Source organism: Chrysochloris asiatica, unplaced genomic scaffold (genome assembly GCF_000296735.1).
Source record: "Chrysochloris asiatica unplaced genomic scaffold, ChrAsi1.0 scaffold00025, whole genome shotgun sequence".
Taxonomy (NCBI): domain Eukaryota; kingdom Metazoa; phylum Chordata; class Mammalia; order Afrosoricida; family Chrysochloridae; genus Chrysochloris; species Chrysochloris asiatica.
In genome coordinates, this window is record NW_006408543.1 from 12,852,482 (window position 1) to 12,880,405 (window position 27,924).

Here is a 27,924-nt window from a genome sequence, read left to right on the forward strand (position 1 = left end):
CTGGATCAGGGAGCCCATCAGCTTGAAGACATAATGGTGTCCCGAGGACTCTTGGCTACATTGCTAGTTATAAGACAGAAAACAAAGCTATTCAATTTGTTACGGCAACAGAATGTCACAATTTTGGTCTTCAGAGAAGCAGGTGGGTGGGTTTGAACCTTCAGCCTTTTGGTTAGTAGCTAAATGCTTAACAACTGCTCCACCAGGGCTCCTGACAGATATCTTGTACCTGAGAAGCCTAATTCTATAGGGTTTCTATAGGGGCAACGTCCCAACATTGACCCCATTGTGGGTGTTTCGAAGCAGTAGAGGCCTTGGGATGATGAATCCCTGGTGATGCAAATGCTTTACATGTTTGGCTGATAACCAGAAAGTTAGAGGTCGAGTCCGCCCAGAGGCACCTTGGAGGAAAGTTCTGGTGATCTGCTTTAACAGCCAGCTGCTGAAGACCTTTCAGAGCACAGTTCTGATACACACAGGGTCATCAGCAGTCAGAATGGACATGGTACTGACATAGTGACAAAACTCCCCCAAGGACTCCTGACTGATGAATATGAACAGTGTTAGAAGTGGTGTGTGTGTGTGTGTGTGTGTGTGTGTGTGTATACACACTTGTGTATACGTGCATGGTTCATGTGGGGGCGGATGACCCCATCCCCAAGGCAAGCAGTCCATATGAAATTGTTCGCTACAGATTAGTAAGTAAGCCTGTGCTTACTTTGCAGATGGGGTTATCCGACACTGGATCTATGTAGGTCATTTTTACCTGTTTTCATACGAGTGTATGTCAGAAAGCAGCCTTACGAAATGTTCCTGTTTGTCAAGTTGGTGGAGCCCTTTCCCCTGGTGCTGAGGCAGCCTCCCTCTCGTGCTAATTACTGTGAAATTCTGGGTGACAGTCCCCTACTCGGAATTTGACACCTCGCCTCCCCCATCCTGGTTTCCAATGGTTGGCTTTCCTACTGTGCTCGGTTCAGGGGGTTCAGGGCAGGGACTTAAATTCACATCGGAAGTTGTAAATGGAATTCTGGGCTTTATTTTGCAACCTGCCTATAAGGCAAAAACAAACAAAAAACCATCGTTTCCCTCATCTTTCACTGTCTTTGTGTCCAGTGTGGATCTAACTGCCTTCGACTGTCCTGGCTGCCCGAGGCGCTATAGGGACGCTGGGTCATGCTTACCAGCTAGGGTGATCAACTTGTTGCCGTGTGTCTGGGATTGACCCACTTTTATCACTGGATGCCCACCTCCAGAGTGTCCTGTCATTCCTGGGAGAAAGAACAGCTGGTCATCTCGTCCCTGGAAGGCCTCCCAGCTGTTTGCACACTCGTGTGTGGTTTTAATCTCCACTTTTTTAAAGAGTTGAATTTACGAGTTCAGACTCACTCTTCCGGTTAAGCCTATTAAACTTTCTCCACAAAGGACCAAACACCAGGTCCACTTGTATTTACAGGTGGGCTTACCTGTAAAAGAAACCGATTCCTCAGGAAGGGACTTCACGAAGACCTTTGCCTAACAAACAAGAAAGCTAGCGTCTTCTCTCAGCTGAGCTGGGACAAATCGTAGCCCCCACACCCTGACTCCATCTCCCCTATCCAGTTGAGGTAGCACTGCCTCTTCCATGTGGAGGTGGTTGTTTGGGTAGGATGAGGGCATGAATGTCAAGTGGTAAATGGAACCAGTGCCTAAGGATTGATGTCGTTTGCTCCCTTCTTTCTTTACACGAGGTCCTAATTCTCCCTCAAATCCTGTATGATCAAGGTGGGCAACTAACTGCTGTATGAACCCTCTCCCAGAGATGAGCCCTTAGATGTTCTGCAGAATGTAGGTTTTGTTTTGTTGTGGGTTTTGTTTTTTTTTGGGGGGGGGTTGCTTTATAAGTTACTCAAGTTAAAATTCAGAAGTCAGCACCCTTTCACACAAAAACTCTGGTGTTAAACTTTTTTAAAAAATATAGATTTTTTTTTTTAAATTGTGAACTGAGTGATAGTTTACATTGGAGAACATTGGCTTTACGTCACTCCTCTGTGCATCATCATTCAACAGCATTTGCTTCCATTCCCTCTTTTTGTGTGTGTGTGTGTGTGGCGGGGGAGATGTACACAAAATCACTCAGGAATATATAATGATTTAAACAACCAAAGGGCACATTCTGCAAGCCTGCCTACTGGCCACTCTCTTTACATGAATCTAGAATCCTCAGCTGCTCTCTCTCTCCATGTCATCATCTCTGCCTCCATCTCTGGTGTCGCTGCTTCTCTGGATAGGGTCCCGCATTCCGCTTGTGCTCTTCTCCCTCGATGGTCCTAGGGTCCTTTGTTTCTGGACCGTAAGATTAACTACCCCCCCTTTTTGTTACAAAACTTCTACCTTTACAGTTGTGACAGTTGCAGTTAATCATGATAACAGTTAATCACTATTGAATCCTAAGAATCTTATCGCCATCTTTTTTCACCAGACCCATCTAGACAAGATGAAAACTATTCAGTGGAGACTCTAGATTTTTTTTTTTAAATCATCAAAATGTATGGTCCACAACAGAGAAGTTAGTTCTCCAGGGTTCATGGTGTCAGGGACCATGAGGCGAGTCCTCGGGAAGAAGAAAAGGAAATGTTTGTTTTCTTTTGCTCTTCTTCCTCCCTTCTTCTTCCCTTCCATCCCACCTGACTTCTCACACCTGCCAAAGGCCTTGAAGACAGCTGTGAGGATGGAGGTTCACGTGGTAGGGGGTCTGTCATCACCGTCAACTAACTGGGTAGGCCTGGGAACAGCCTGTTGTTTTCTGGTGGTAGTTTCTGGGTAGTTGGTTCTAATATCTGGCAGCCTTGTGTGCACAGAATGGAACCGCTCCATAGGGTTTTCAAGAGGCAGACCTTTCAGAAGCAAATCGCCAGGCCTTTCTTCTGAGGTACTTCTGGGTGGATTCAAACTGCCAACCCTTATGCTAAGAAACTGTCAAGTGCTCATCTGTTTGTACCACCCAGGGACTGAGTATTCTACACAAGAGCCTTTAAATTCCCATCTCGGTTCCAGCTGGGCGATTCTGGGCAGTCTGCCTGGATGGCCCTTGTCACCTTTGTCTGCGGTCTGGGCAGACATGAAAGTCCTTTCTCCTAAGCCTGGGTTTTTATGGCTGGCTGGCGTCATCTGTCATAAATCAAGGTGAACTGGGGGTTCGCACAGCAGTTAGACAGCATCATTCAAAGAAAAAACAAAAAAACTAGAGCAGGGTTATTTTTTATTTTCATTACATATATATATATATATATATATATATATATATATATATATATATTTAAAGCTTAAAACTTAATTTGGTGTGTAATTGGGACTAGCTCTTTGGAGCCCAGAGCTTTGTGTTTTTGGAGCAGCTGAGGAGCAGGAGTGCCCTGGGGCAGGACGTGGTGTGGTAATTGGTGGCCCCAGACACCTGTGAGAGAATTGGGTTTAAGTCGTCTGTTAGGAGCCTGACAGTTTTATTTGCATTTCTGTGGTGTGTATTGTACCCCCTTCCCCGCCTGTTTGTACCCACTGGAGAAGGGAACTCGCTCTCCGCTCTCTGTCCTGATGGCCCAGGGTTGGGAGAGGGTGGACGATGGCCCCAGCGTGTGGCCTGCCACTTCTCCACACACTCATTTGTACCCTTTGCAGGTTGCCTGCATTTTATTATGAAAGTCTGGATAAAAAGCAACTTGGATCAGAGCAAGCATTCAGAGAGAAAAACAAAGGAAATTAAAGACACAGTCCTGGGGGGTTAAAAACCACATGGAAGGAAGCCTTGGTTTTCAGACCGCCAGAGCCGAAGGGAAAAGCGGTCCCCAGGAGTCGGAACCGAAGGACGCTGGTCCCTCTCCTGTTTAAAAAGAAATTGCCATTTAATTTGTTTCTGAGTTTTATTTCTCAAGTGAAGCAGCATGGGGCCATGTAATGAGGCTGCATTTCTGGGAGGTGTTGAAAGATGAAGGAAGGTAAGAGCTCAGCAGAGCCCTGCTGGTCCAGCCAAGCAGCCTTGCCGGGAGGTGACCGGGTCACCTAGGGGTAGTGGCAGGGGCTGCTGGAGGCTGGCTTCTCAGAGCCCCACCTGTGGGCAGAGGTGCCCTTGTGTGGTCTAGTTGGTGGGGCTACCTCTGTGAGCCCCTGGAGAGGGTGTTGTCTCTGTGTCCCAGATAGGGGTGGGCATTGGCTTTGACTGGAAATGGGAAGGGGAGTTCTGGACCTAGAGACCTTCACCCAGCTGGGGCTGGGGCTTTGCCTCTTCTACAAGCTCTGTGCTTTGCAGAAGGTGTACAGGGCCAGGAGAGGCAGGTCTCTCCCATACAAGACAAGAAGAAAGAATCTCTGTGCAGACGCCAATTCTGGACCATGCAGGGGAAGGTTGCCCTTGAGCGGCCACTCCTCTGGTGACAGGGAGACTCCAACAGTGATGACCAGGGTGGCCCCTCAGCCTCACTCAGGAGCTTGCTGTCCCAGCCTTGAGTGTGTGAACTCCCACCCACTCAACCTGGGATCCAGATGGGCACCACCCCTCCACAGCCACCCAGCAGGTTGGAGGAGGACCCAGGCTGACTTTTTCAACCACAGCTTCTGCCAGATCAGCAGGAAACAGGCGTTGAGCCCTTGAGGACTTTCGGGACCTTGGGGTACACGGTGCAGCATCATCATTGGCTTTTTCCTCCCCTTTCTCATGGGGCAGGCTTCATCTCCATCTGTTGGTGGAGGCTTGTGCATTGCTGGGATTCAGCAGAGCTTCCAGACTAACAGATACCAGGAAGAAAGGCCTGGTGATCTACTTTAGAAAATTACCCAGTAAATATATTTCTACCCCCAAGCCAGCATTTTTCTCAGCTGGTTCTGGTGGTGCTGTGTGATAAACACTGGACTAATAGTAAGGTTGTGGGAAAGACCATCAGTTGCTCATTATGGAAGCTCAAGCTGAAGCCGAAGACAATTAAAACAAGCCCACGAGAGCCAAAATAGGACCTTGACGGTATTCCACCTGAATTTAGAAAGCATATCAAGAACAGATTTGATGCGCTAGACTCTAATGACCAAGGACCAGAAGAGTTGTAGGATGATATCAAGAACAACTTATAGGAAGAAAGTACAAGATCATTCAAAAGACAAGAAAGAAAGAAATGACCAAAATGGATGTCATAAGAGACTCTGAAACTTGTTTTTGAGTGTAGAGAAGCTAAAGCAAATGGAAGAAACAAGGAAGTGAAAAGACTGAAAAGTAAACTTCAAAGATCAAGAAGACAAAATCCAAGTACTGTAATAAAATGTGCAGTGACCTAGAATTAGGGAAGAATACGCTCAGTATTTCTCGAGCAGAAAAATCTGAAAAACATCCAAGCTTTGATTTGAAATATTCAAGGATTCCATGGGCAAAATACTGAAATATAATACAGAAAGCATCAAAGAAGATAGAAGGAATACACTGCACCAAAGAGACACGGTCGATGTTCAACCTTTTCAAGAGGTAGCATATGAACAAGAGCCAATGGTATTGAAGGAAGAAGTCCCAAGTCCACTGAAGGCATTGGCAAAGAACAAGGCACCAGGAATTGATGTACAAACTGAAATCTTTCAATAAAATGATGCAGCATTGGAGGCCCTCACTCATCTATGCCAAGGAATTTGGAAGACAGTTATCTGGCCAACGGATTGGAAGAGATCCATATTTGTACCCATGCCAAAGAGAGAATGAGAAAACCATCGAGCAGGATCATTAATACCACATGCAAGTAAAATTTTGCTGAAGAAAATTCAAAAATGGTCAGAAATTCAAGCCAGATGCAGAAGAGGACATGGAATGAGGGATATCATTGCTGGTGTTAGATTGATCTTGGCTGAAAGCAGAGAATATCAGAAAGGTGTTTAGTTGTGTTTTATTGAGTATGCAAAGACTTTTGATTGTGTAGATCATGGCAAGCTATGGACAACATTATGGGAAATGGGTATTCCAGAACACTTAATTGTGCTCTTGAGGAACCTATACATAGACCAAGAGGCAGTTATTCAAACAGAACAGGGGGACACTGAATGGTTTTAAATCAGGAAAGATAGGTACCAGGGTTGTATTCTTTCACCATACTTATTCAATCTGTATGCTGAGTAAATAATCCAAGAAGCTGGACTATATGAAGAAGAACGTGGCATTGAGACTGGAGGAAGACTGATTAACAACGTGTGATATGCAGATGATACAACCTTTCTTGCTGGAAGTGACGATGACTAGATGGAATTTAACAATACCAACAATAACTGCAAGGTTGGTGGTTCGAACCCACAAGCCACTCCAAGAGAGAATGATGAGGTTGTCTGCTCCCATAAAGACATATAGCCTCCTAAACCTTAAAGATTTATAGTCTCCTAAGCATAGTATTTACGAATCGGGTTGCGAACCGCAAGGTCAGCAGTTGGAAACTACCAGCTGTTCCATGGGAGAAAGATGAGGCATTCTGCTCCCGTAAAGATTTACAGCCTCGGAAACCCTGTACATGGTCACTATGAGTTGGAACCGACTCCACGGCACATCATAACAACAGCAACAAACCCTGTATAAGGAGTCTCGGTGTGGCGCTGCAGGTGAATGCGCTGGACTGCAGGGTCTGTTTGAACCACAAAGTGGAGGTTCAAGCTCACCAGCCACTCCTAGGAAACCCTACACAGGGTCGCTATGGGTTGGAACCAACTTGATAACTCTTAACAGTAACAACAACAAACCCTATGCAGAGTCCTGATTTAACACTGTGAGTTAATGCACTAGACTGCAAGGTTGGTTTGAACCACAAGGTTGGTGGTTCAAGCTCACCGGTCGCTCTTGGGAAACCCAGAGTTACTGTGGAGTGGAACGGACTCAAAGGCACTTCACAACACCACCACCACCACAAACCCTATATGGAATCCTAGTGTGGTGCTCTGGGTTTATGTGCTGGACTTCAAGGTCAGCGGTTCAAACTCAACAGTTATTCCTCGGAAACCCCATACACGGTCGTTATGAGTCAAAACCGACTCCAGAGCACTTCACAACAACAAAACCCTATGTAGGTTCTCTATGACTCTATGGCAGTGAGTTTAGACTAGAGAGGAACATTTCCCCCCTCCCAGAGGCCGGGGGGAGGGAGAGATGTCACCCCTCCCATCTTCAAAGTGTCTCCTTTGAACAAAGTCAGAATTCAGCAATGTGGGACGGTTTCTGTCCTGGGCCTACGACTGCCCTTTTCTCCCCGCCTCATACACTGCACCCTAGCCAGCCGGGACAGCAATTTTATAGGGCCGTTATTACCCTGCTATTTCCCAGTAAACCCACACCAGCCCCCCAGCACTCCAGAGAGTTGCTACACTGTTACAAGGTGATAGGTGCTGTGGACAAAAGGGGCCGTTGGGTTTATGGAAACGATATAAAGTTTATGGAGTCTCAGCAGGCCAGAGGTGGGAAGGGCTCACAGGGCGGGGGTGGGGGTTTAGAGTTAGAGAAGGTTATGGAATAACTGCAGACAACACAGCCCAAGTCCAGGGCCAGATTTGTAATTGTGGGGGCATTGTAGCTCCTTGGGGGGGAGTTCTCCATGATGTCATCTCACCCCCATAACAGTCCTACCAGGGGGAACGGGTACTGTAGAGATGAGACTGAGTAAAAGGTTATGGAGGTTACAAACCTGCCCAAGCTGATGGTTCCAGGCAGGCACAGAATGGATGTTCTGGGCAGCCTCTGATCCTCACAGCTTCTTCTCTCTTGGGTATGGAATGGTACCTCCCATTTTAGGGCCAGAAATTATAGTGTCCACACCCTGTTCCAGTTTGGGAGGCACCTGCTAGGCACATGTGGGGGTTCTCACTTCTGACGTCCACCTTTCTTTGCTTTGCCCCTCCCACGGACCAGCCTTTGGGTAGAACAGACTTGTGCTCAAGTCTGCCTACTGGCCAGAATAAAAGCAAAGCTGTGTACAGGTTAGCGCTGGAATCGGGGTGGGGCTAGAACCCCGAGCCTCTGTCTGCCTTCAGGAGTCCCTCTGAGTCCCATTTTACCTTATGGTAACCCTACAGGATGTGAAGTGGCCTCCTCCCATCCCTGTCTGTCCTGGACATTTCTAATTCATTTCTCCTGTACATGTACCTTGTGACATCTAGTTTTTCATTCGCCTACTCAGCTGTGAAGGCTTTGAATGCAGAGTCCATGATGGCTGATTCTTCAGTTCTGATTTCTCCCAAAAGGCCTGACATCTTTCCTGGCATGTAGTGAACACTGAGTAAATATCGGCTGGAAAGATGGATGGATGGTGGATGGATGGGCGGATGATTGATGGATGGATAGGGATGATGGATGGATGGGTGGGTGGATGAATGGATGCATCAATGGATGGATAGGAATGGTGGATGGATGGATGGATGGATGGGTAGGTAGATGAATAAGTAGATAGATGGGTAGATATTTGGATGGATGGATGGGAGGCTATATGGATAGCTGGATGGATGGTGGATGGATGGGCAGATGATGGATGGATGGATAGGGATGATGGATGGGTGGGTGGGTGGGTGGATGAATGGATAGGAATGGTGGATGGATGAATGAATTGGGTAGGTGGATGAATAAGTAGATAGATGGGTAGATATTTGGATGGATGGATGGGAGGATATATGGATAGCTGGATGGATGGATGAGTAAGTAGATAGATGGATGTATCAATAAACATACAGACTGACAGTCAGGCAGTGACTAGACTAACACACACCCAGGTCCTCGTTACCACCTTCCAGTGCAGTTACACTAACAGCCTACCCAGACTCTCAGGGGCATTAGCTGAATGCACTTCTGTTTCGGGGGACATGCTTGGCCCTCCCTGAAACCATATGGAGAAAGCAGCCTGAGTGTTTGAATGCGTGTGTGTAAATACTTTACAGGCCCCATAAACTTGTTTAAAGGCAGGTGGGGGTGAAAGTATAAACTGGGGCAGCCTTTTGGGAGGGCAGTTTGGAAGTAGCTATTAAAATCTTAACTATGCCTACCACGAAGATCCTGCAGTTGCATTTGTAATTGTGAAGCATATGAAGTCTATTCAGATCAAGAACCAGGTACCAGGATTGCTCATAACAGAGAAAAACTGAAAATAGCCTAGGGACACTTGGTGGCGCTGTCGGGTAGGCAATGAACTGCTATTCAAAAGGTCAGCAGTTCAAACCCACCAGCTGCTCCTAGGGAGAAAGATGAGGCTGTCTGCTCCTGTAAAGACACTCTCAGAAACCGTATACAGGGTCCCTCGACTCAATGGCAGTGGGTCTTTTGGTAGCAGCCACAACTGTGGGAACACAGGCACTAGGGAAAATGAAGCAGCTGTGTGCTCTTAGATGCGGGGACGGTGCAGTGGGGTTAGGTGCGAGGGTAGGGAGATGTTCTTTATCTTCTGAACCTTGTACTCAAAGACTCCCAAATTTCAACAGCTGTCTCCTGCAAGATGCACCCCAGATCCCCACTTCCCATTCCCAGCCACTTTTCCACCTCTCTCTGGTTCCTACTGAAATTCTGTCTAATCCATGTGCGTACCTGCCAGTGACCTTCCCTCACAGAATAGAAGAGAAACCAGAGGAAAGCAGTTGTATGTGGAATGACTGTGTGCTGTCTGTTCTCTCAGAAAGGTTGAAAGCCGTAATCTGAGAACTCCATTAACAGGCACCCCGTCTCCCTCCTGATGAGACAGAGAGGAAAGGGGGAGCAGAACCTGTATAGAAAACCATCGCCTCGTCCCTCCTTCCGGAGATCAACGGCCTCTTATTTTCTTACTGCTTAAGAAATTGAAATGGTTTTGAACACACGTAGTGTGTTCTTCCAAAACGTGGAAGTGGGGCGCATAGTCATATAAGGGTTGTCTGGTTTAGACGTGTGAAGAAGCTTCATGAGAGGCAGAGAAGCCGAAGCTACTGCCGGAAAGCTGTTACCAAAGTAGCACGCACCCAGGCAGTGGGAACGTGACCCATCTCAGATCCTTTGGATGCAGCAGCAGTTAACATCACAGAGTTCAGTAAGGATAGAAAAAAGAGAGCCGAGAGTTTAAAGGGCAGGCTTCCCTTCCCAACTTGCTGCTTATTCTATGATTTAACCCTGAGCTCCTTGGTCTGTAAACTGAGAATCATACATAACCTTGCTAATTGTGTGGCCCTGTAGGATAGGCATTGAACTGTTAACCACAAAATTGCTGGGTCAAACCCACCAGCAATGCCTTGGAAATCCTACACAGGGTTGCTTTGAGTCGGAACCGACTTGACAGCACCTAACAACAAGACATTACAACATGTGCCCTTTTGTGTCTGGCTTAAATGCTCAGTATCATGTTCTCGAAGCTCATCCATGTGGTCGTATGAACCGGTACTTGCATCTTGAGAGCTGGTATTGCCTGCACGTACATTTATTTTATCCATGGACACAGGGATTGCTTCTACCTTTGGACCAGTGCTGCTGGGAACAGTGGATTGATGTACAAGTATTTGAGCCCTTGCTTTCAGGTCTCTGGGGCATATGCCTGCGAGTGGAATTGCTGGTTGGTGATTCATATGGTAATATTATGTATCAGCGTTTGAGGAACCATCAACCTGTTTTCTCTGGCAAAGGTGGTGCCGTTTTTTTTACATTCCCACCAGACAATGCAGAAGAGCTCCAGTTCATCCCCACCTTGTGTCTTTCACTTGTATTTTACTTCTGCTGATTCCTAACTCCAGGAGCCCAATACCCATTACCCTAGAACATGCTATTTTGAGTCTCTGAATTCCTGGGTAGGCACTCGGGCTTGGGCTGAGGAACGTGGATTCTGGGTGACCAGCCAGCCCCTGCTAACCCCTTTCTGGGAAAGGATCTGATTTTCAGTGGGTGGGACCTGCGGTCCCTGAAATCCCCCTGTGGGATGGGAGGTCAGGGTTTTGCCCAGCTAATGTGTTTCTTTGTTTTCAGTGGAGAGGGAAAATGTGCAGAAGAGGACCTTTACTCGCTGGATAAACCTCCATCTCGAAAAGGTAAGCCAGGCACCAGGGGGCGTTTGACGACAGGATAGAACCATTTGTCTCTGAGTCACTGTGTAGTGGAGCTGGCAGGGAATGTTGGCTCTCTGGGCTCCTGTTTTTCCATCATTCCCTTCAACATGATTGAATCCCTCTTTACTGCTAGGTTTCCAGCCCGTTCTGGGAATATGAGAGAAATAAGCTCTGGTTCTGCCCTTGTGGGTTACCAGTCTAGTTGGGGAAGGAAGAGCTTTCTTTAAATAGGAAGTGAGGACCCGCCCCCTTCATCACTGAGTGACTGTAGACCACAGGGTGACCCTTGAGCATCTCAGCTTTTCATTGAGATTCTCTGGGAAGAGCCACTTAACAGGGGTCTGGCTTGATTAAAAGGGCTCAAGGGTTCTTGCTGAAGTGGCTCCTTCCCCAGCATCTCATTGAAAAACTCAAGGGTCATCCTCTGGTCTGAGTAAGTGCTGAGAGGGAATCATTGAAACGGTCAATACCTTTAGAGGGGGAAGATCTTGACTGAAAGTCTGAGCCAACACTGGACCCTGTGTCCCCACCTGTCGGATGGGTTACACCATCACCTCTGAACCTGGAGGATGTGGAACTCCTCCCCACTTCGAAGAAGGGTCGTAGATCACACAGGAAGGATTGTAAATCATCTGCCAAAGGGTCGTAGATCACACAGGAAGGATTGTAAATCATCTGCCACTTGTTTGGATTCCCGATGCATTTTCAGCAGTGCTCATAAAGTGCAGTGTTGTTTTTGAATAAAAGGAAAACAACATTCCTCAGACCTGCACTCGCTGAACTCCTAAATCAGTGCCTGACATGTTTCCAGGTCTCTAGAAAGTACACTAGTGCAGCCATGAAGTCTGTCTGTCTGTCTGTCTGCCTTTTGTTACTTTTCTTCCCCTTTCTCTTCCTTTCTTCCTTCCTTCTTCCCTTCCTCCCTTCCTTCCTCTCTCTCTCTCTTTTTCTTCCTTCTTTCCTTCCTTCCTTCCCTCTTTTCTTTTCTCTCTGCCTTTTCACTTATAAAATCAATACTGAAAAATACACAGGATAATAGCGGAAACACCCAATCACCACCCAAACGAACCATCCTGTCTCTCAAACAAACGCCCTACCATCGATATGCGCGGTGATCGTATAGGAAGGACAGAGCAGAACGCCCGCCCCCATAGGTTTCCTAGGCTGTCATATTTAGGGGAGTCAACTGCCACTTCTTCCTCCTAAGAAGCAGCTGGTGGATTTGAACCACCCACTTTCTGGTTAGCAGCCCAGTGCTTAACCCACAGTACCACCAGTTCTCCAACAATGATCCGCAGTTAGAATTTATTATCATTTCCAAGATTTTCCCATTGGCCATTTTCCCACTGTCCCCCTTTGTTCTGGGCAGGTGGGTAGCTCCCCTGCTCTGAAGAGAGATCGGGTCTCACTTGAAACCGATGCCTGATAAGCAGAGCAAAATTCACAGCTGTATTCCCAACCTTGAGACTTTCAAGAACAACCTGTCACGGGAAAGATGCCCAGGAACTCCTTGGTGGATTGGGCGAAACGGCAGTGGGAGAGCCGTCAGAGATCTTTACTGAATTACTGTGGCTTCTGAGGACCTTCCTTGATTTACCAAAAGAGCTAGATCACCGAGACAGCCCAAGGGGCTGCTGTGTATTCAGCCATACCCAGCTCACGAGGCCCATGGGAGGTTCTGGGCCCAAGGAGTGTTGCACTGTAGTGTTTGCTGTCTTCCTGTTGCCCTCTTCTTACAGGATGGGCAGTGGGTGACCTGAACCCTGCTTGTGCTCATGGGAGCTGCTGTGGTGGGAGTTTAGGTGGACAGTAAGGCTGGGCTGCGGCCAGACCTGGTAACTGGAAAATCTGAGTCTGTGCCAGGGCTAATCTCAGCCATGTCCAGTCTCGCATTAGCAGGAATAACATTTCCATCGGCGCCTCAGTAACTCGATGCCGTCATGCGCAGTGTGGCATGCACCCACCTGGGGAGCTAAGGGACTTTGCAAAGAAAATATGTGCCTTTGGGTTCAAAGTCGCTGTTGCTCCTGGAGCCAGGGCTTTTTTGGTGCATCTGTGGGCAGAATAGTCTTGCATCTGGGGGAAGGGGGCTTGTTTATATACGGTGTAAGGAAATGCCAGCTTCCTTCATAAAAAATCAAGCACAGAAACTTCGAAGGGAATGAGACTTTCCCAGAGGAAAAGGGCAGCTGGCTTACCGTACTACCATGGTCCCAAGATTGTCCTTCCAAACAGTTAAGCACCAGACTATTAACCAAAAGGTTGTCAATTTCAAAAACACCTCGAAAGAAAGACCTGGCAATCTGTTTCTAAAATGTCATCGCCCTGAAAGCCCCGTGGAGCTCTGTTATACTCTGCACACATGGGGATCTCCCTGAGTCAATTTGGTGGCAGCCGGTTTGGTCTGGGGGTCAGATCTCTGGCTGGTTGTGGGGGAAGTACCCCACTTCCTCCATAAATCCTATCTCATGTGAACACCAGCCTAAGTATTCTAACTGAGTCAAGGCCCCCAGACCTAAAGGTAAATAGATCATTCATGGAGGTGGGGGTAACTTATTAGAAATGTAGGTTTCTGGGCCCTGCTCCCCAAGGTCCTGGTGTGGAAGTTCTGAACTACTCAAGCTTGTTAAGGCACCAGGAGACCTTGGGGAGGGAGGGAGGTTGCAGACGGTCATCGTTGCTCACTGAAACGGTGGAGGTCCCAGTCCACCTTGAAGGGCTTTTGAAGAGAGGTCTGGCAAGTTACTTCTGAAAAGTTAGCCTCTGAAAACGTAACCCTGCAGAGCACAGTTCTCCTCCTGGGGCTGCTGTGATTTGGAATCAGCTCAATAACAGCTAGTTACTTGCTAGAACAAAAACCTTTCTTCAAGCAAAATGTCACCCAAACCCACGGCCCTCAACTTGGTTCTGACTCATCGCGATGCCGTATAAGGTTTCCAAGGCTGTAAATCTTTATGGGAGCAGAAAGCCTCATCTTTCTCCTGTGGAGCAGCTAGTAGGTTTGGTGGGTTTGAACCTCTGGCCTTGTGGTTAGCAGTCCAGTACTTACCCTACAGTGCCATCACGGTTATCAGAACCCCACTGCCGTTGAGTCTATTCTGACTCATATCGACCCTGTGTAGGGTTTCTGAGGATATAAATCTTTATGGGATCAGAAAGCTTCATCTATCCCCCATGGAGTAACTGGCGGGTTTCAACTGCTGACCTTGCAGTTAATAGTCCAGTGCTTAACCTAAAGTGCCACCAAGGCTTCTTTTAAATGTTATCAGGAACCCTAAATAAAGGCCAGTGGAGTTGCAGGGTGGCGCTGTAGGATAGGCACTGGCTCACAAGGTTGATTTGATCCACAAGGTGGCAGTTCAAACCTACCAAGCCATTCCTTGGAAACCTAAGTCAACAGGGTAGTAGTCACTGTGAGTCGAAACGGAAAAATCTAAGGCATGTAACAACTACAGGGCCTAACTTCTGTGGTTAAAGGGCTGTAGTGCAGGTGGATACCTCTTTAGCACTGCTCTGCCCCTAGAGGGTGCTCTGATGCCACTCTGCTGAAGCCTGGGGTTCCTGGGAACAGAGTTTGCAAACCACTGCTCTGGATCTGACTCACAGCTGTTCCATCATGCTCTTGGTGGACACTGTGTGTAATCCACAGCCGGCCTCCCCAGGTCCAGTCTCCAAGCTCAGGCTTCTGGTACGCTCCCAGCTGGGCAGTCCGTGTGCACTGAGGCTGGGGCTGCTCACAGTGCACTGTTTCAAGGAGCCCAGGAAGAGCGGCAAGTGTAGCGGACAACACTGGCTCCATAGGAGCACCTGACAACAGAGGGGCAGCTGGGAGAGCATCTCCCCTCCACCACCCTACCGCCTCCTGGAAGAAGTACCTTACTAATGTGGGTGCTTCCCAACTCTGCAGGCAGAGAGCACCCCTAAAATCTCCGTATTTAAACAGATTCTGTATCAGCATCCTCACACCTCAGCTAGTCCTCAGAGGGGTCAGAGTCCTAACCTAACCTTGCCAACAAGGACCTTACTTCCCATGCCCAAGGTCATGCCCCCCTGTGAGGGTTGACTGGGATGTGAACTTGAACTCACTCTGGTGTGTCTGGTTCCCAGATGAAGAGAGCGTGGACTTAGGAAGACTGGATTCTGTGGCGGAATGGGACAAGTGGTCTTCAGCAGATGAGCTTTTTTATTATTATTATTTATTTATTGTGAACTGAGTGATAGTTTATATGAGAGAACATCGGCTTTACACCAGCGTTTCATTGCGATGATTACAATCTCCTCCGTGCATCATCATCCAACAGTATTTGCTTCCATTCCCTCTGGTTTCCTTTCTTTGGGGGGAGAGTGGGAGTGGGAGGGGTGGGGAGATATACGCAAAATCACTCAAGAATATATAATAATTTAAACAACCAAAGGACACATTCTGCAAGCCTGCCTCCTGGCTGCCAGCACTCAGTCAGTCCCTCTCTTTCCATAGGTCTAGAGTCCTCAGCTGCTCCCTAGCAGATGAACTTTTAAAATACAATTTTAATTATATTGATTTGTGTATCATATGCATATTGTAGCTAACTAATACAGATAAATATAGGGTATTGATGTGGTGTTGTAGGATAAGCACTGGACTGCTAAGCAGCCTATTGTTGTTAAGTACCGTCAAATCAGTTCTGACTCGCAGCAACCCTATATAGGATTTCCAAGGAGTGGCTGATGAGTTTGAACCACCAACCTTGTAGCTCAAACCGACCTTGCAGTTCACTTGCGTATCCTCCAGAGCCACACTAGAACTCCAGCTACACAGGGTTGCTGTGAGTCAGAACCGACTCCATGGCACTTAACAACAACAACAATACAGTTAAATACATACACTTGTAAATGAACCATTCAACCTTTTGAGTTCCTAACAGACCAACTTGGGGTGAAGGAGATAGTTCATTGGTTCTCATCTGATGTCCACTGCTCATCCGGCCAGCCGTTTGTCCATCCCCCCGCTGTTCCCTCCCACCTCCAGACTACAGGAAACTCGGGATGGCTGGGGTGGGGGGTGAGGGGGAGTGGCCTGGGAAACCTGGATACTGATGGAGATGGCAGGGCCCTGACCCATATGCAGATGGACGGTGTGCCCACACAGTGAGGATCGGGATGTCATTGTGTTTATCCAGTATGGACGGTAAAGACCCAAGCTGACCAGACATTGGACTCATCACCCAGCTTCCTGGAGCCCCAGTTCCCCCAAATGGGAAGGGAATGATGGACCCTACTGAATTTTCATGTGAGCTAATAGAATGATTTTATTCCAAAGAAGACTACCATCAACACATGCCATATGTTTCTACACTTACGCAGAAATGTGAAGGTCATCTGATCCCAGGGGTCTGAGATCTCAGGCTAGAAGGATCCCCAAGGACCACTTGTCCCACAGGCTGCCTGATGCTTAATGTCCTCCCCGGCTCTCCTCCCAGTGGCCGCACCCCATGTCCACGGCGCTGACTTCCTGCCTCCTTGGTCAAGACAGAGCTGAATGTTCTTGAGCTGAAACCTGCATCTTAGAACTCGTGTTGTAGATGACACAGATCCCTGACCGGTGTTTTTTTTTTCTCTTCTTCCCCAGTGTGACCCTCCACTAGAAGTTAAAGACTTATTCGTTGACATACAAGATGGAAAAATTCTAATGGCTTTGTTAGAAGTTCTGTCTGGGCGAAATCTGGTATGTATGTCACGGAAGGGTCAGGAGAAATGCAATGTGCAAGCAGACAGGATGGGAGGTGGTTTTCAGTACAGATTTCTTGTCCGTGCGTGCGTACGTACTTGGACATGTACGTATCCTCTGACAGAGAAACTCTGAAGGGTGACGTTCCTATATCAGCAACTATAAGTCTTGGTGTAGCTGTAGGATCAGCACTGGACTGCTTACCACAAGCTGCTCCTGGGAAACTCTATAGGGTGGCTATGAGTTGGAACCAACTCTACGACACTTAACAACAGCGTAGATTCAGGAGTCCTCGTGTGGCGCTGTAGGATCAGCACTTGATTGCTAACTTCAAGGTCGGTGGTTCAAACCCATCAGCTGCTCTTTGGAAACCCTTTACAGAGTTGCTATATGTAGGCACTTAACAAAACAGTGATATATATAGCTAATTTTATTTTTTTAAAGTAAATGTGTCTTAGTAAGATAGCAAATAATGCCCAGTGTTTTCTGAGAATCTGTTAAAGCTAAAGATTGGAAGTAGGTCATTAAAGTTTAGTTGATGTTCTTAGGTACCATCAAGTCGATTTCAACTCAAAGCAACGCCATGTGGCAGACTAGAACTGCCCCGTGGGATTTTCTTGGCTGTAATCTTTACAAAGGACTCCTGGTATGGAGCTGTAGGATAAGCACTGGACTGCTAACCAAAAAGTCAGTGGTTCAAACCCGCCAGCTACTCCTTGGAAACCCTATATGGGTCATTATGAGTCAGAACTGACTCGATGGCGCGCAATAACAAGAACAATCTTCACAGGAGAAAACTACCAGATCTTCCTCATGTGGAGCTGTGGGATGTGTTTGAACCGCCGACCTTTTAGTTTGCAGCCTAGCGCTTAGCTGTTGTGCCACCAGGCTGCTTGAAGGTTAGCTGTTGTTGTTGTTAGGTGTCGTCAAGTTGGTTCTGACTCGGTGACATTCTATAGTTTCTAAAGCTGTAAATCTTTCTGGGAACAGAAAGCCTCATTTTTCCCCCCATGGAACGATTAGTGGGTTTGAACTGGCAACTTTGTAATTAGCAGTCTAGTGCTTATCCTGTAGAGCCACCAGCCCTCCTCAAAGGTTAACTAGGTGGCCTTATGTGAACTCAAATGATAGGTAAGAACCAGGATCATTGAGAAAGAAAGACCTCTTACCAACCAAATTCTATAATCAACCCAGAAGCTAAAAGTAGAATGGCTGGCTTCTAGAACATTCTTATCATCTAAATTTGATTCAAGGTGAACCAATAGCCCACCATGACACACACACACACTATTGTGGATTTCAGCTACATGACATCCCCCCCACACACACACACATACACACAGCAGGGTTCCTGTCTTGGCTCTGGTCACCCGGGGGGTCAACGTTCTCTGTGGCAGGGGGCTGTCCTGTAAACGCAGGGGCTTTAGCCACATCCCTGGTCTCTACCAACAAATACCCATTAGTGTTTGGTTTCATAGTAGGTTTCCCAATGAACCATCACAGTGGCTCCTAAAAGTCTTCTTAGAAAAGTAGATTCTAGGCCCTTGTCCTAATGTTCCAGCCCAACATTTTTTGCCAGGTCACATGGAATTAAATATTGCAAGCCCCCTTACTTTGCATCTGGGGACACTGAGGCTCCAGGAGGTGGAGTTATGCCCAGTGACTGGTCAGATCAGCTGTTTGGTAAAGACCTGTTTTTAGTATTGGAACATCCCTGTCCCCAGTATGATGGACTACTTCCGAATATTTAGTCACTAAAAACCCTATGAATAGCAGTGGAGCACTGTCAGAACCACAATACTAAATATTGAAACATGATGAAGAGCATTAGAATATTGTCAGATATAGTGCCGGAAGATGAATCTCTCAGGTTGGAAGGCACTCAAAATGCGACTGGGGAAAAGCTGCCTCCTCAAAGTAGTGTTAACCGTGATGATGCAAATGGAGTAAAGCCCTCGGGACCTTCATTTGCTGATGGAACACAGCTCAAAATGAGGACAAACAGCTGTAAGCATCCATTAATAATCAGAACATGGAATGTACAAAGTATGAATCTAGGAAATTTAGAAGTTGTCAAAAAAGAAATTAAACGCATAGACATTGATGTCTGTCCTAGGCATTAGTGAGCTGAAATGAACTGGTATTAGCCATTTTGAATCTGACAAGCACATATTTTACTATGCCGGGAATGACAAATTGAAGAATAGTCGTATTCATCATCAAAAAGAATCTCTCAAGATCTGTCTGGAAAGCACAGTGCTGTCTGTGGTAGGATAATATGCCGTAGTGCTGTAGGATAAGCACTCAACCTCAAGGTTGGTTTGAACTGCAAAGGCGGTGGCTCGAATTCACCAGCTGCCCCTTGAAAACTCTGTACAGGGTCACTATGAGTCGGAACTGACTCGACTGCACACAACATCAACACCATAAGAAAAACCAGTTAATAAACCACTATTATTCAAATTTACACATAAACTACTAAAGTCAGATGATGAAATTGAAGAATTCTACAAACTTCTTCAGTCTGAAATTCATCCAACATGCAATTAAGATATATTGATCATTACTGGTGATTGGAATGCAATGGTTGGAAACAAAGAGGAAGGGTCAGTAGTTGAATAATAATGGCCTTGGTGATAGAAATGATGCTGGAGATCCCATGATAGAATTTTGCAAGACCCATGACATTTTCATTGCAAATACTTTTTTTAAACAATTATAAATGGGACCTCAACAGGTGGGAAAAACACAGAAATCAAATTGACTACATCTGCGGAAAGAGACTGTAAAAGCTCCGTATCATCAGCCAAAACAAGGCCAGGGGCAGATTGTGGACAGACCATCAATTGATCATATGCATATTCAGGCTAACGCTAAAGAAAATTAAAACAAGTTAAAATAAAATGTGATCTTGAACATGTCCTACCTGAATTTAGAGATCATCTGAAGAACAGATTTGATACATTAGACACTAAAGACAGAAGACCACAAGAGTTGTGGGATAACATCAAGAACATCATACAGGAAGAAAGCGAAAGGTCATTGAGAAGACAAGAAAGAAGGAAAAGGCCAAAGTGTATGTCAGAAGAGACTCTGAAACTTGCTCTCTAGCGTTAAGATGTTAAAGCAAGTGGAAGAAAGGAGGAGTTAAAAGAGCTGAACAGAAAATTTCAAAGGGCAGCTTGAGAAGACAGAGTCAAATATTATAGCAAAATGTACAAAGACCTGGAGTTAAGAAACCAAAAGGGTAGAGCTCCTCAGCATTTCTCAAGCTGGGGGAAGTGAAGAAAAAAATTCAAGCTTCGATTTTCGTTATTGAAGGATTCTCTGGGCAAATTATTGAAAGATGCAGAAAGCATCAAGAGAAGATGGAAGGCATACACAGAGTCACTGCACCAAAAGGAAATGGCTGACGTTCAGTCATTTCAAGAGGTAGCATATGATCAAAAGCCAATGATACTGAAGGAATTGACAAAGAACAAGGCCCCAGGAATTGATGGACTAAAAATTGAAATCTTCCAAGAAAGTGAGGCGGCACTGGAGGCACTCACTCATCAATGCCAAGAAATTTGGAAGACAACTATCTGGCCAACTGATTGGAAGAGATCCATATTTGTGCCCATTCCAAAGAGAGGTGACCCAATGACAGGGGAAACCATTAGACAATATCATTAGTACTGCATGCAAATAAAATTTTACTAAAGATACTTCAAAAACGGCTGCAACAGTACATTGATAGGGAATTGCCACAGGTTCAAGCTAGATTCAGATGAGGAAATGGAACAAAGGATATTATTGCTGATATCAGATGAATCTTAACTAAAAGCAGAGAATACCAGAAAGATGTTTACCTGTGCTTTATTGACTGCGCAAATGTTTTAGATTGTGTGGCTCATGACAAGCTATGGACAACATTGAGAAAAATGGCTATTCTGGAACACTTAATTGTGCTCATGGGGAACCTGTACTGTACCAAGAGGAAGTTATTCAAAAGAAACAAGGGTTTAAAATTAGCAAAGGTGTGCACCAGGGTTACATCCTTTCACCATACTTATTCAGTCTGTGTGTTGAGCACATACTTTGAAAAGCTAGATTCTATGAAGAAGAAAATGGCATCAGGATTGGAGGAAGACTCATTTATATGTGATATGCAGATGATACAACCTTGCTTGCTGAAAGTGAAGAGGACTAGAAATGCTGACTGATGAAGCTCAAAGACCACAGCCTTCAGTATGAGTTGCCCCTCAATGTAAAGAAAATAAAAATCCTCACCACTGGACCAATAAATAGCATCAAGATAAACGCAGAAAAGATTGAAATTGTCAAAAGAATTCATTTAGCTTGAATCAGCCATAGACATTCAAGGAAGCAGTGGTCAAGATATAAAACGACGTATTGCATTAGGTAAATCTGCTGCACAAGACCCCTCTGTAAAGTGTTCAAGAGCAAAGATGTCATTTTGGGGACTGAGGTGCGTCTGACCCAAGCCATGGTATTTTCAGTAACCTCATATGCATGCGAAAGTCGTACAGTGAATAAGAATTGATGTATTTGAGTTATGGTGTTGCAGGAGAATACGAAAAATTCCATGGACCCCCAAAAGAACAAACAGATCTGTGTTGGGAGAAGTGCAGCCAGAATGTTCCTTAGAAGCTGCGATGGGCAGACTTCATCTCTCGTACTTCAGACATATAATCAGACAGGACCATTCCCTGTACAAGGACATTCTCCGTAAAGCAGAGGGTCATTGAAAAGGCAGAACACTCCCTCCTGCCCAACAAGATGGGTTGGCACAGTGGCAGCAGCAGTGGTCTCAAGTGTAGCAATGATTGTGAGGTTGGCGCAGGACCGGGAAGTGTTTCATTCTGTTGTGCATAAATTGGTACCAATTTGATGGACTAACAACAACAACAACAACAGCAAGTAGCTTAAAGGTTGTCAGCTCACGCCTGTTGGTCTGCCTCCGTAAAGATTACAGCCTTGAAAACTCACTAACACACCGGTTGGCATGAGCCAAAGGGTTAGGTTTTTATACCAATGGTGCAAATGTGTTCAGACTGTTCACTTCTGTGAGCAGCTCTTTCTTTACTATTATAATTTGTTTTTGAACCTGGGGTAACTGTCCACAAAGCTTACGTCTGGAAAACAGAAACATCTGTATCCCTCAGGGAGGGTCTTGCTGGTGATTTATCAGCTGTGCAGTGATGCTTGGGGCTGATACTCCCTGGGACGAAGCCATCAGTGCAGCCAGATTTGTTAGAGAAATTCTCTGAGGACAGAGAGATATAAAAAGCCAGGAGCTAGGTCAGAGCGGAAGTTCTGACACATTTGTCCCTCATTTAACCCACTTTGGTTCTCCCTGTTCACCAGCTCTAGTGAGCTAAGTCCAGGTCTTGTAAATGAGGCCTGCCCCCCAGGGGTGATGTTGCATTGTGCATACTGGGATGCCTGCAAGGCTTCCAGTTGTGAGTCCTTTATCTCTCTCTTGAAATTAGCATGAAAAATGTAAAGAAAATGATTTAGCTAGTGGCATTTTAAAATGCACAGGTTCTGTTCCAGTCAGCACGCCTCATGAGCAGCCAACCCCCGTCCAGAGCGTTGGAAGTAGATTGCCAGACCTTTCTTCCTACTCTGACAGAAAGTAGGAAGAAAGGTCTGGCAATCTACTTCCCAAAAACCAGCCAGTGGAAACCATATGGATTGCAACAGATCAGCAACCGATCCTGGGGCTGCATTTCCATCTGTCTTGTGCGGGTTCTCTGTGAGTCAGGCATCTCAAAGGCAGCTAATAACCATACCGTGTTGTTTTTATCTGTTTTGTTTTATAGCTACATGAATACAAATCATCATCCCATCGTATTTTTCGGTTGAACAACATAGCAAAAGCCCTTAAGTTTTTGGAAGATAGCAATGTGAGTATTTGAAGCACGTCTTGGGAGTGTAAGGTGTGTTTTCGTTTTGTTTTATGAAAAGGTTGGAATGGGAACTGATGACAAGAGTCGAGGGGAACAGGTGAGAGGGGACTCTGCTAAGACAGTCAAATTAAACTCACTGTAAATGAATAGAAGTCACTGCAGTCATCCACTAGACTCCTGGTGTGGCACTGTGAGATCAGTACTGGACTGTGAACCACAAGGTCGGCAGTTCGAACCCACTAGCTGCCCCTTGGAAACCCTACACGGGTGTTATGAGTCAGAACTAACTCACCAGCACTTAACAATAACAACAACAACAACAGTCTATTGCAGGGTGTGCCCTCTCTGACTTCCACCCACCCCCTCTGTTCTGTGTCTTCTATCAGGATTAAAACTCCAGTGGATATTCAGCCACAGAAGAGCGGATTCGTTCTAATCTGTTTGGTTTAGAATTCAGTTGGCATTATCTTTTTCCAGTTGGGTCCCTTTGACTGAGATGGGACTCAGCATTGTCACAGTTGCACTTGAAACTCAGAACGTGAGAAGCCAAAGGGGGAGGTGGAGAGTATTTACAAAATTGTTCCTTCTTTGCCTTAACTTTCTAGATTTGGACTCGCTTTTTTAGTTTTGGACTCTGTGTCCTTCGGAAAGGGACAAGATGGTCCTAGCAGGTGGACATTTGCAAAGTGCCTCTTTCATTCGGTTTCATCTGGGTCAATCCCCAGCCTCCTCCCACTGGCCCCCAGCTTACCTGTCCCCAGCACACCTTCCTGGTGAAGTGTACGTCCCTCAGGTTGTTAGCAATGAATCCTGGAACAGACCCTGCTGATTGGAGCCAAAAAGAATGTGTTGAAAGGGTGCTGCACAAATCACAGGCTGACTGGAGGGACGGAGAGTCAGGGGACCCCAAGAAGTTCATCAACAAGACCACCACAGAGTCTATCCCCCAGGGAACCGGGAGGACCCATCTGCCACCACATGCCCCAAATGCCCTCCAGATTCAGTGTCTGGCTCCCGGCCTGAGTCCCAACCACCAAAGGGGCAGGAAAAGCACATCTGTGGCCTTTTGGCTTTTGAAGAGGGAGGTGGCTCTGCCTCCCAGTAGCCTTCTGTTGAGGAGACACCCCACCCCCACCCCCGAGCCTGCCGGGGGAGGGGGTGATTGTAATAAAAGGGAGGCCCTAGTTCACACACTCACTGCTCACTGACCGGAGGTTCAGTTCCGCCCAAAGGTACCTCAGAATAAAGGTCTGGCAATCCGCTTCAGAAAAACCAATCCTGAAATCTTATGGAGAATCAGACTCCGAGCCTGGGGGTGCCATGATTCAGGGTCAGATCGATGGTGTTGGTAATGCGGCTGCGGAGAGTTGTGGGGAACTCAGCAGGGGAGGGCTGCTCCTGGCACCTCCTGCTCCCGCACTGAGCGTGGCTCATGAACCTGAATCCAAGGGTCTTTATCTTGTTTCACTTGGTGCCTGTGGACACTGCCCCGGGTGTTGTCGAGGTTGGACAGGTGAATGGCCCAGTATGAAGGTGAGTTCAGGTGAGGGAGACAGGGAGAAACATGTGCCAGTTCTAGGAAGGATGATTCGACCGAGACATCAGTGCCTGTGACCAGGTCCTACTTGCTCCAGGATTCGGGTACTGTCAGGCTGCTGCCTCACACCCCAAACATATCCCACAGAGCACAGTGTGAGTCCAGGTCAGAGGGCCTCCTCTTCATCTGTGAAATGGGCATAACAACACTTCCTCACGGGGTTTCTGTGAGCATCAGATGAACTTAGCTACGAAAACGAAGGGTCACCAGGACTCCACAGGGGAGCCCCCCCAACCCCAATCAAAGGACTGCTGTGACTGTCCCAGCCTCGGAGTTGCCTCGGAACTAGAGGCACCATTTCCAGGAGGAGAAGGAATATTCTAGCTGTCCCACCTTTATTCCCACAAAGCTAACTGACCTCAGCAGAAGGGGAGGAGGATATTGTCCCTGAAGTTGACTGATGTCTGACCACTGAAGTGTCAGTTCACTGCCAAAAACAAAATCCTGGCTGGGCGCCCGAAGCAAGATGGCCTCGTTCTCTAGCATGCTACAGCAGAGACACCACAAGGGGGTGGGGTGGCATTCACAAGCAGAAACTTATTTGCTTATAGTTTGGGGGGCTACAAGTCCAAATTCAGGGCCCCGGCTCTGGGGGAACATGTCATTGGTCTTCCCCTGGGTCCAGGAGGTTCTCAGCTCAGGGCCTCTGAGTCGAACCAACACTGCTCCCAGCTCTTCTTTCTTGGTGGTCATAGGCACCTCTGATCCTCTCTTTCTTTTAAGTTTTTATTGTGAACTGAGTTGTAGATTACATGGGAGAACATTGGTTTTACACTGATCGCTTCATTGCAGTGATTATAGTCTCCTCCATGCATCATCGCTCAACAGTATTTTTGCTTCTATTCCCTGTTTTTTGTTTTTTTGTGTGGGGTGGTGATGTGTACAGAACTACTCAAGAATATATAATCATATAAACAACCCAAGGGCACATTCTGTAAACCTGCTTCCTGCCCGCCAGCACACAGCCTTTCTCTTTCCATGAGTTTAGAGTCCTCAGCTGCTCCCTCTCTCCATGTCCTCATCACTGTCTCCATCTCTAGTGTTACTGCTTCTCTGGATAGGGTCCCACATTCCACTTGTGCTCGTCTCCCTTGATGGTCCTAGGGTCCTCCGTTTCTGGACTGTAAGATTAACTACTCCCCCGCTTTTGTTACAGAACTTCTACCTTTACAGTTGTGACAGTCGCAGTTAATCATGATAACAGTTACTGACTATTGAGTCATATGATCCTGGCTTTCGTGTGTAATCTCTCTTATATGTCAAAGGAGACTGATTGCAGAAACAATCTAACCCTATAGACGGTATTTTGTCTCATTAATCTAATTGTCGCTAATCCAGCTTCATTAACTTCATAGAAGTCTGGATTTACAACACTTAGGATAATTGTATCAGATCACAAAGCAGAGAATAACTTCATAATTCTGAGGCGCATGACATAGCCAGATAAACACATATTATGTAATCCCTAATAGGAAGGGTCAGGAAATCTGCTCTTTGAGCTCTCGAACCATTTGCAGGAAACACCTGCCTGGGCAAGAGTGTGCTTTATTTTCCAGGTAACCCTTCCACCGGCCCCTTCTCCAGGCATGAGCTCTTGAATTCCAAAAGCCAGCCGCCCTCCGGGGATAGCGTGTCATTGGATTTGTTGCAACGTGGTCACCTTCTCATGGTGGAGCCGTCTGACATCTCCACTCACTTGAGCTCAGGGCCACGACTGTCAGCTGCCGTTTGGGTTCCCTCCAGGCAGGAGTGGAGACTGGGATGATAGAGTTCATGAACAGCTTTGATTCCCCTGAACTGACGTGTTCCGGAAGCCTCAGAAGCAGAGGGAGTTGTCAGAGCCTGAGACTCAGAACCCGAGCAGCCACGTATGGCAAGTGATTCATCCTGTAGGACGTGAACTTGTGACAAATGTGGACAGACGATTGGACCTGAACATGATCCAATGTGTGGCTCACAATATTGACAGCTTCCTTCCTGGCCTCCAACCTCGCAGTCATGCTGCGAAGTCTGAATTACACTCTTGTCATCAGCATACAAAGCAGACATCATCCTGGGAATCGGACTCTCCCTCCGTGGGTCAGCCCAGACCTGAAGGAGGCTGTTGTTGGAAACAGTGACACACCGACTCTATCAGAAAACAGTGTCAAGCACTGTAAGATCAGAAAACAGTGTCGAATAGCTTTAAAAGCCTTGAGGGAGAGAAGACAGATGTGGGGGACAAAGAACAGTTGCTGTTGCAAAGCGCTCTGTTTTTCCATGAAACTTCCAGACAGCGTTTTGCTGTGTGGATTTCAACGTCTCCCTTGATTGACTTTATGTCTCTTTCTTCCCACCCCTGAAGGATGGTTTTTATATTTGTAAAGCTGGTTTGTTGCAAAAGACCTCTTTAAATTGTTCAAGAGCAAAGATGTCAGTTTGAGGACTAAGGATTATCTGACCCAAGTCATGGTATCGCTTGTCGTAGGCATGTGAAAGTTGAACAGTGACTAAGGAAGACCAGAAGAAGAATCGATGCATTTGAATTACACTGTTGGTGGAGAATATAGAAAGTACTTGGACTGCCAGAAGAACAAATCAGTGTTGGAAGTACAACCAGAATGTTCCTTAGAAGTGTAGATGGTCAAACAATATCTTGGACATGTTATCAGGAGGAACCAGTCCCTCGGGAATGGTGTCATGCTTTGTAAAGCAGTGGGTCAGCGAAAAAGAAGAAGACCCCTGATGAGATGGGCCGACACAGTGGCAGCAGCGATGGGCTCAGACATAGAGACAGTTGTGAGGATGGCTCAGGGACAGTGTTTCATTCTGTTGTGCACGGGGTCACCATGAGTCAGGGCTGCCTTGACATCACCTAACAACAACAACAACAACAACAACAAAGTGTTGTTAAAAAGAAGAGGAAGACCTCCTTTAAGATTGAAACTCAAAGGGAACACATGAACAGGCATATAAACTTGCTGGTGACCACATTGGTCTACTGGTGAGTGGAAAACGGGGAAAGGCAGCGATGAAGAAGCGGGCTGAATTCAACCACGTTCCATAGACTTCTGGTGACCTGGAGATAAGGTTGGTCTAAAGTGTGGTGAGACCTCGGGACTCCTGAGCCCATGGACAAGGACATAGATAGCCACAGAGGGCTGGAGCTGAGAGTGAAGCATCCAGCTGATACAAAGTGAGAGGAGACGTACAAGAACACCCAAACTTGCAGACAGTACCCATTTGATCTAGCCTCCATGGCTTGATTATCAGAACTCGAACAGAGGAAGATTAATTAAAAAAAAAAAAAAAAGGAACAAAACAATTTTTGATAAAGGAAATAAGGGTAAATTGCTACAATTTGATGAACCTGACCTATACTCATGGAGGTAGTAACTCTAAATACCAACAGAGAGGGAAGGAGTCTTCACCTCAAGTATCAATGCTATCCCCTCTATATACAGGGCAGATAGGGGTAGGAAACTTAGACATTGGCTACCTAAAATGGGGGGGGGGGGGCAATAAAGGCATAAAGTGACTGTCTTACAAGGTTTCAAAGGGGAGTTTAGTTTGAGAGTATGGGGGGTACGAAAGAGTCCCCACTGAATAGTTATCATCTTGTCTAGATGAGTCTGGTTAAAAGAGATGACAATAGGATTCTTAGGATTCAATAGTGAATAATTATTATCATGACTAATTGCGAC

The 27,924-nt window shown here is 46.4% G+C and overlaps 1 protein-coding gene across 1 annotated transcript in view; it reads left to right on the forward strand.

Moving 5' to 3' along the window:
- The window catches only part of CLMN (calmin (calponin-like, transmembrane)), a 130,099-nt gene that overhangs the window by 74,743 nt on the left and 27,432 nt on the right, over positions 1 to 27,924 (forward strand). Inside the window, exons 4-6 of the mRNA XM_006839619.1 lie at positions 10,943 to 11,004; positions 16,631 to 16,726; positions 22,558 to 22,641. Coding sequence (XP_006839682.1) covers positions 10,943 to 11,004; positions 16,631 to 16,726; positions 22,558 to 22,641 — 242 coding nt within the window. The remainder of the gene's footprint in view (positions 1 to 10,942; positions 11,005 to 16,630; positions 16,727 to 22,557; positions 22,642 to 27,924) is intronic.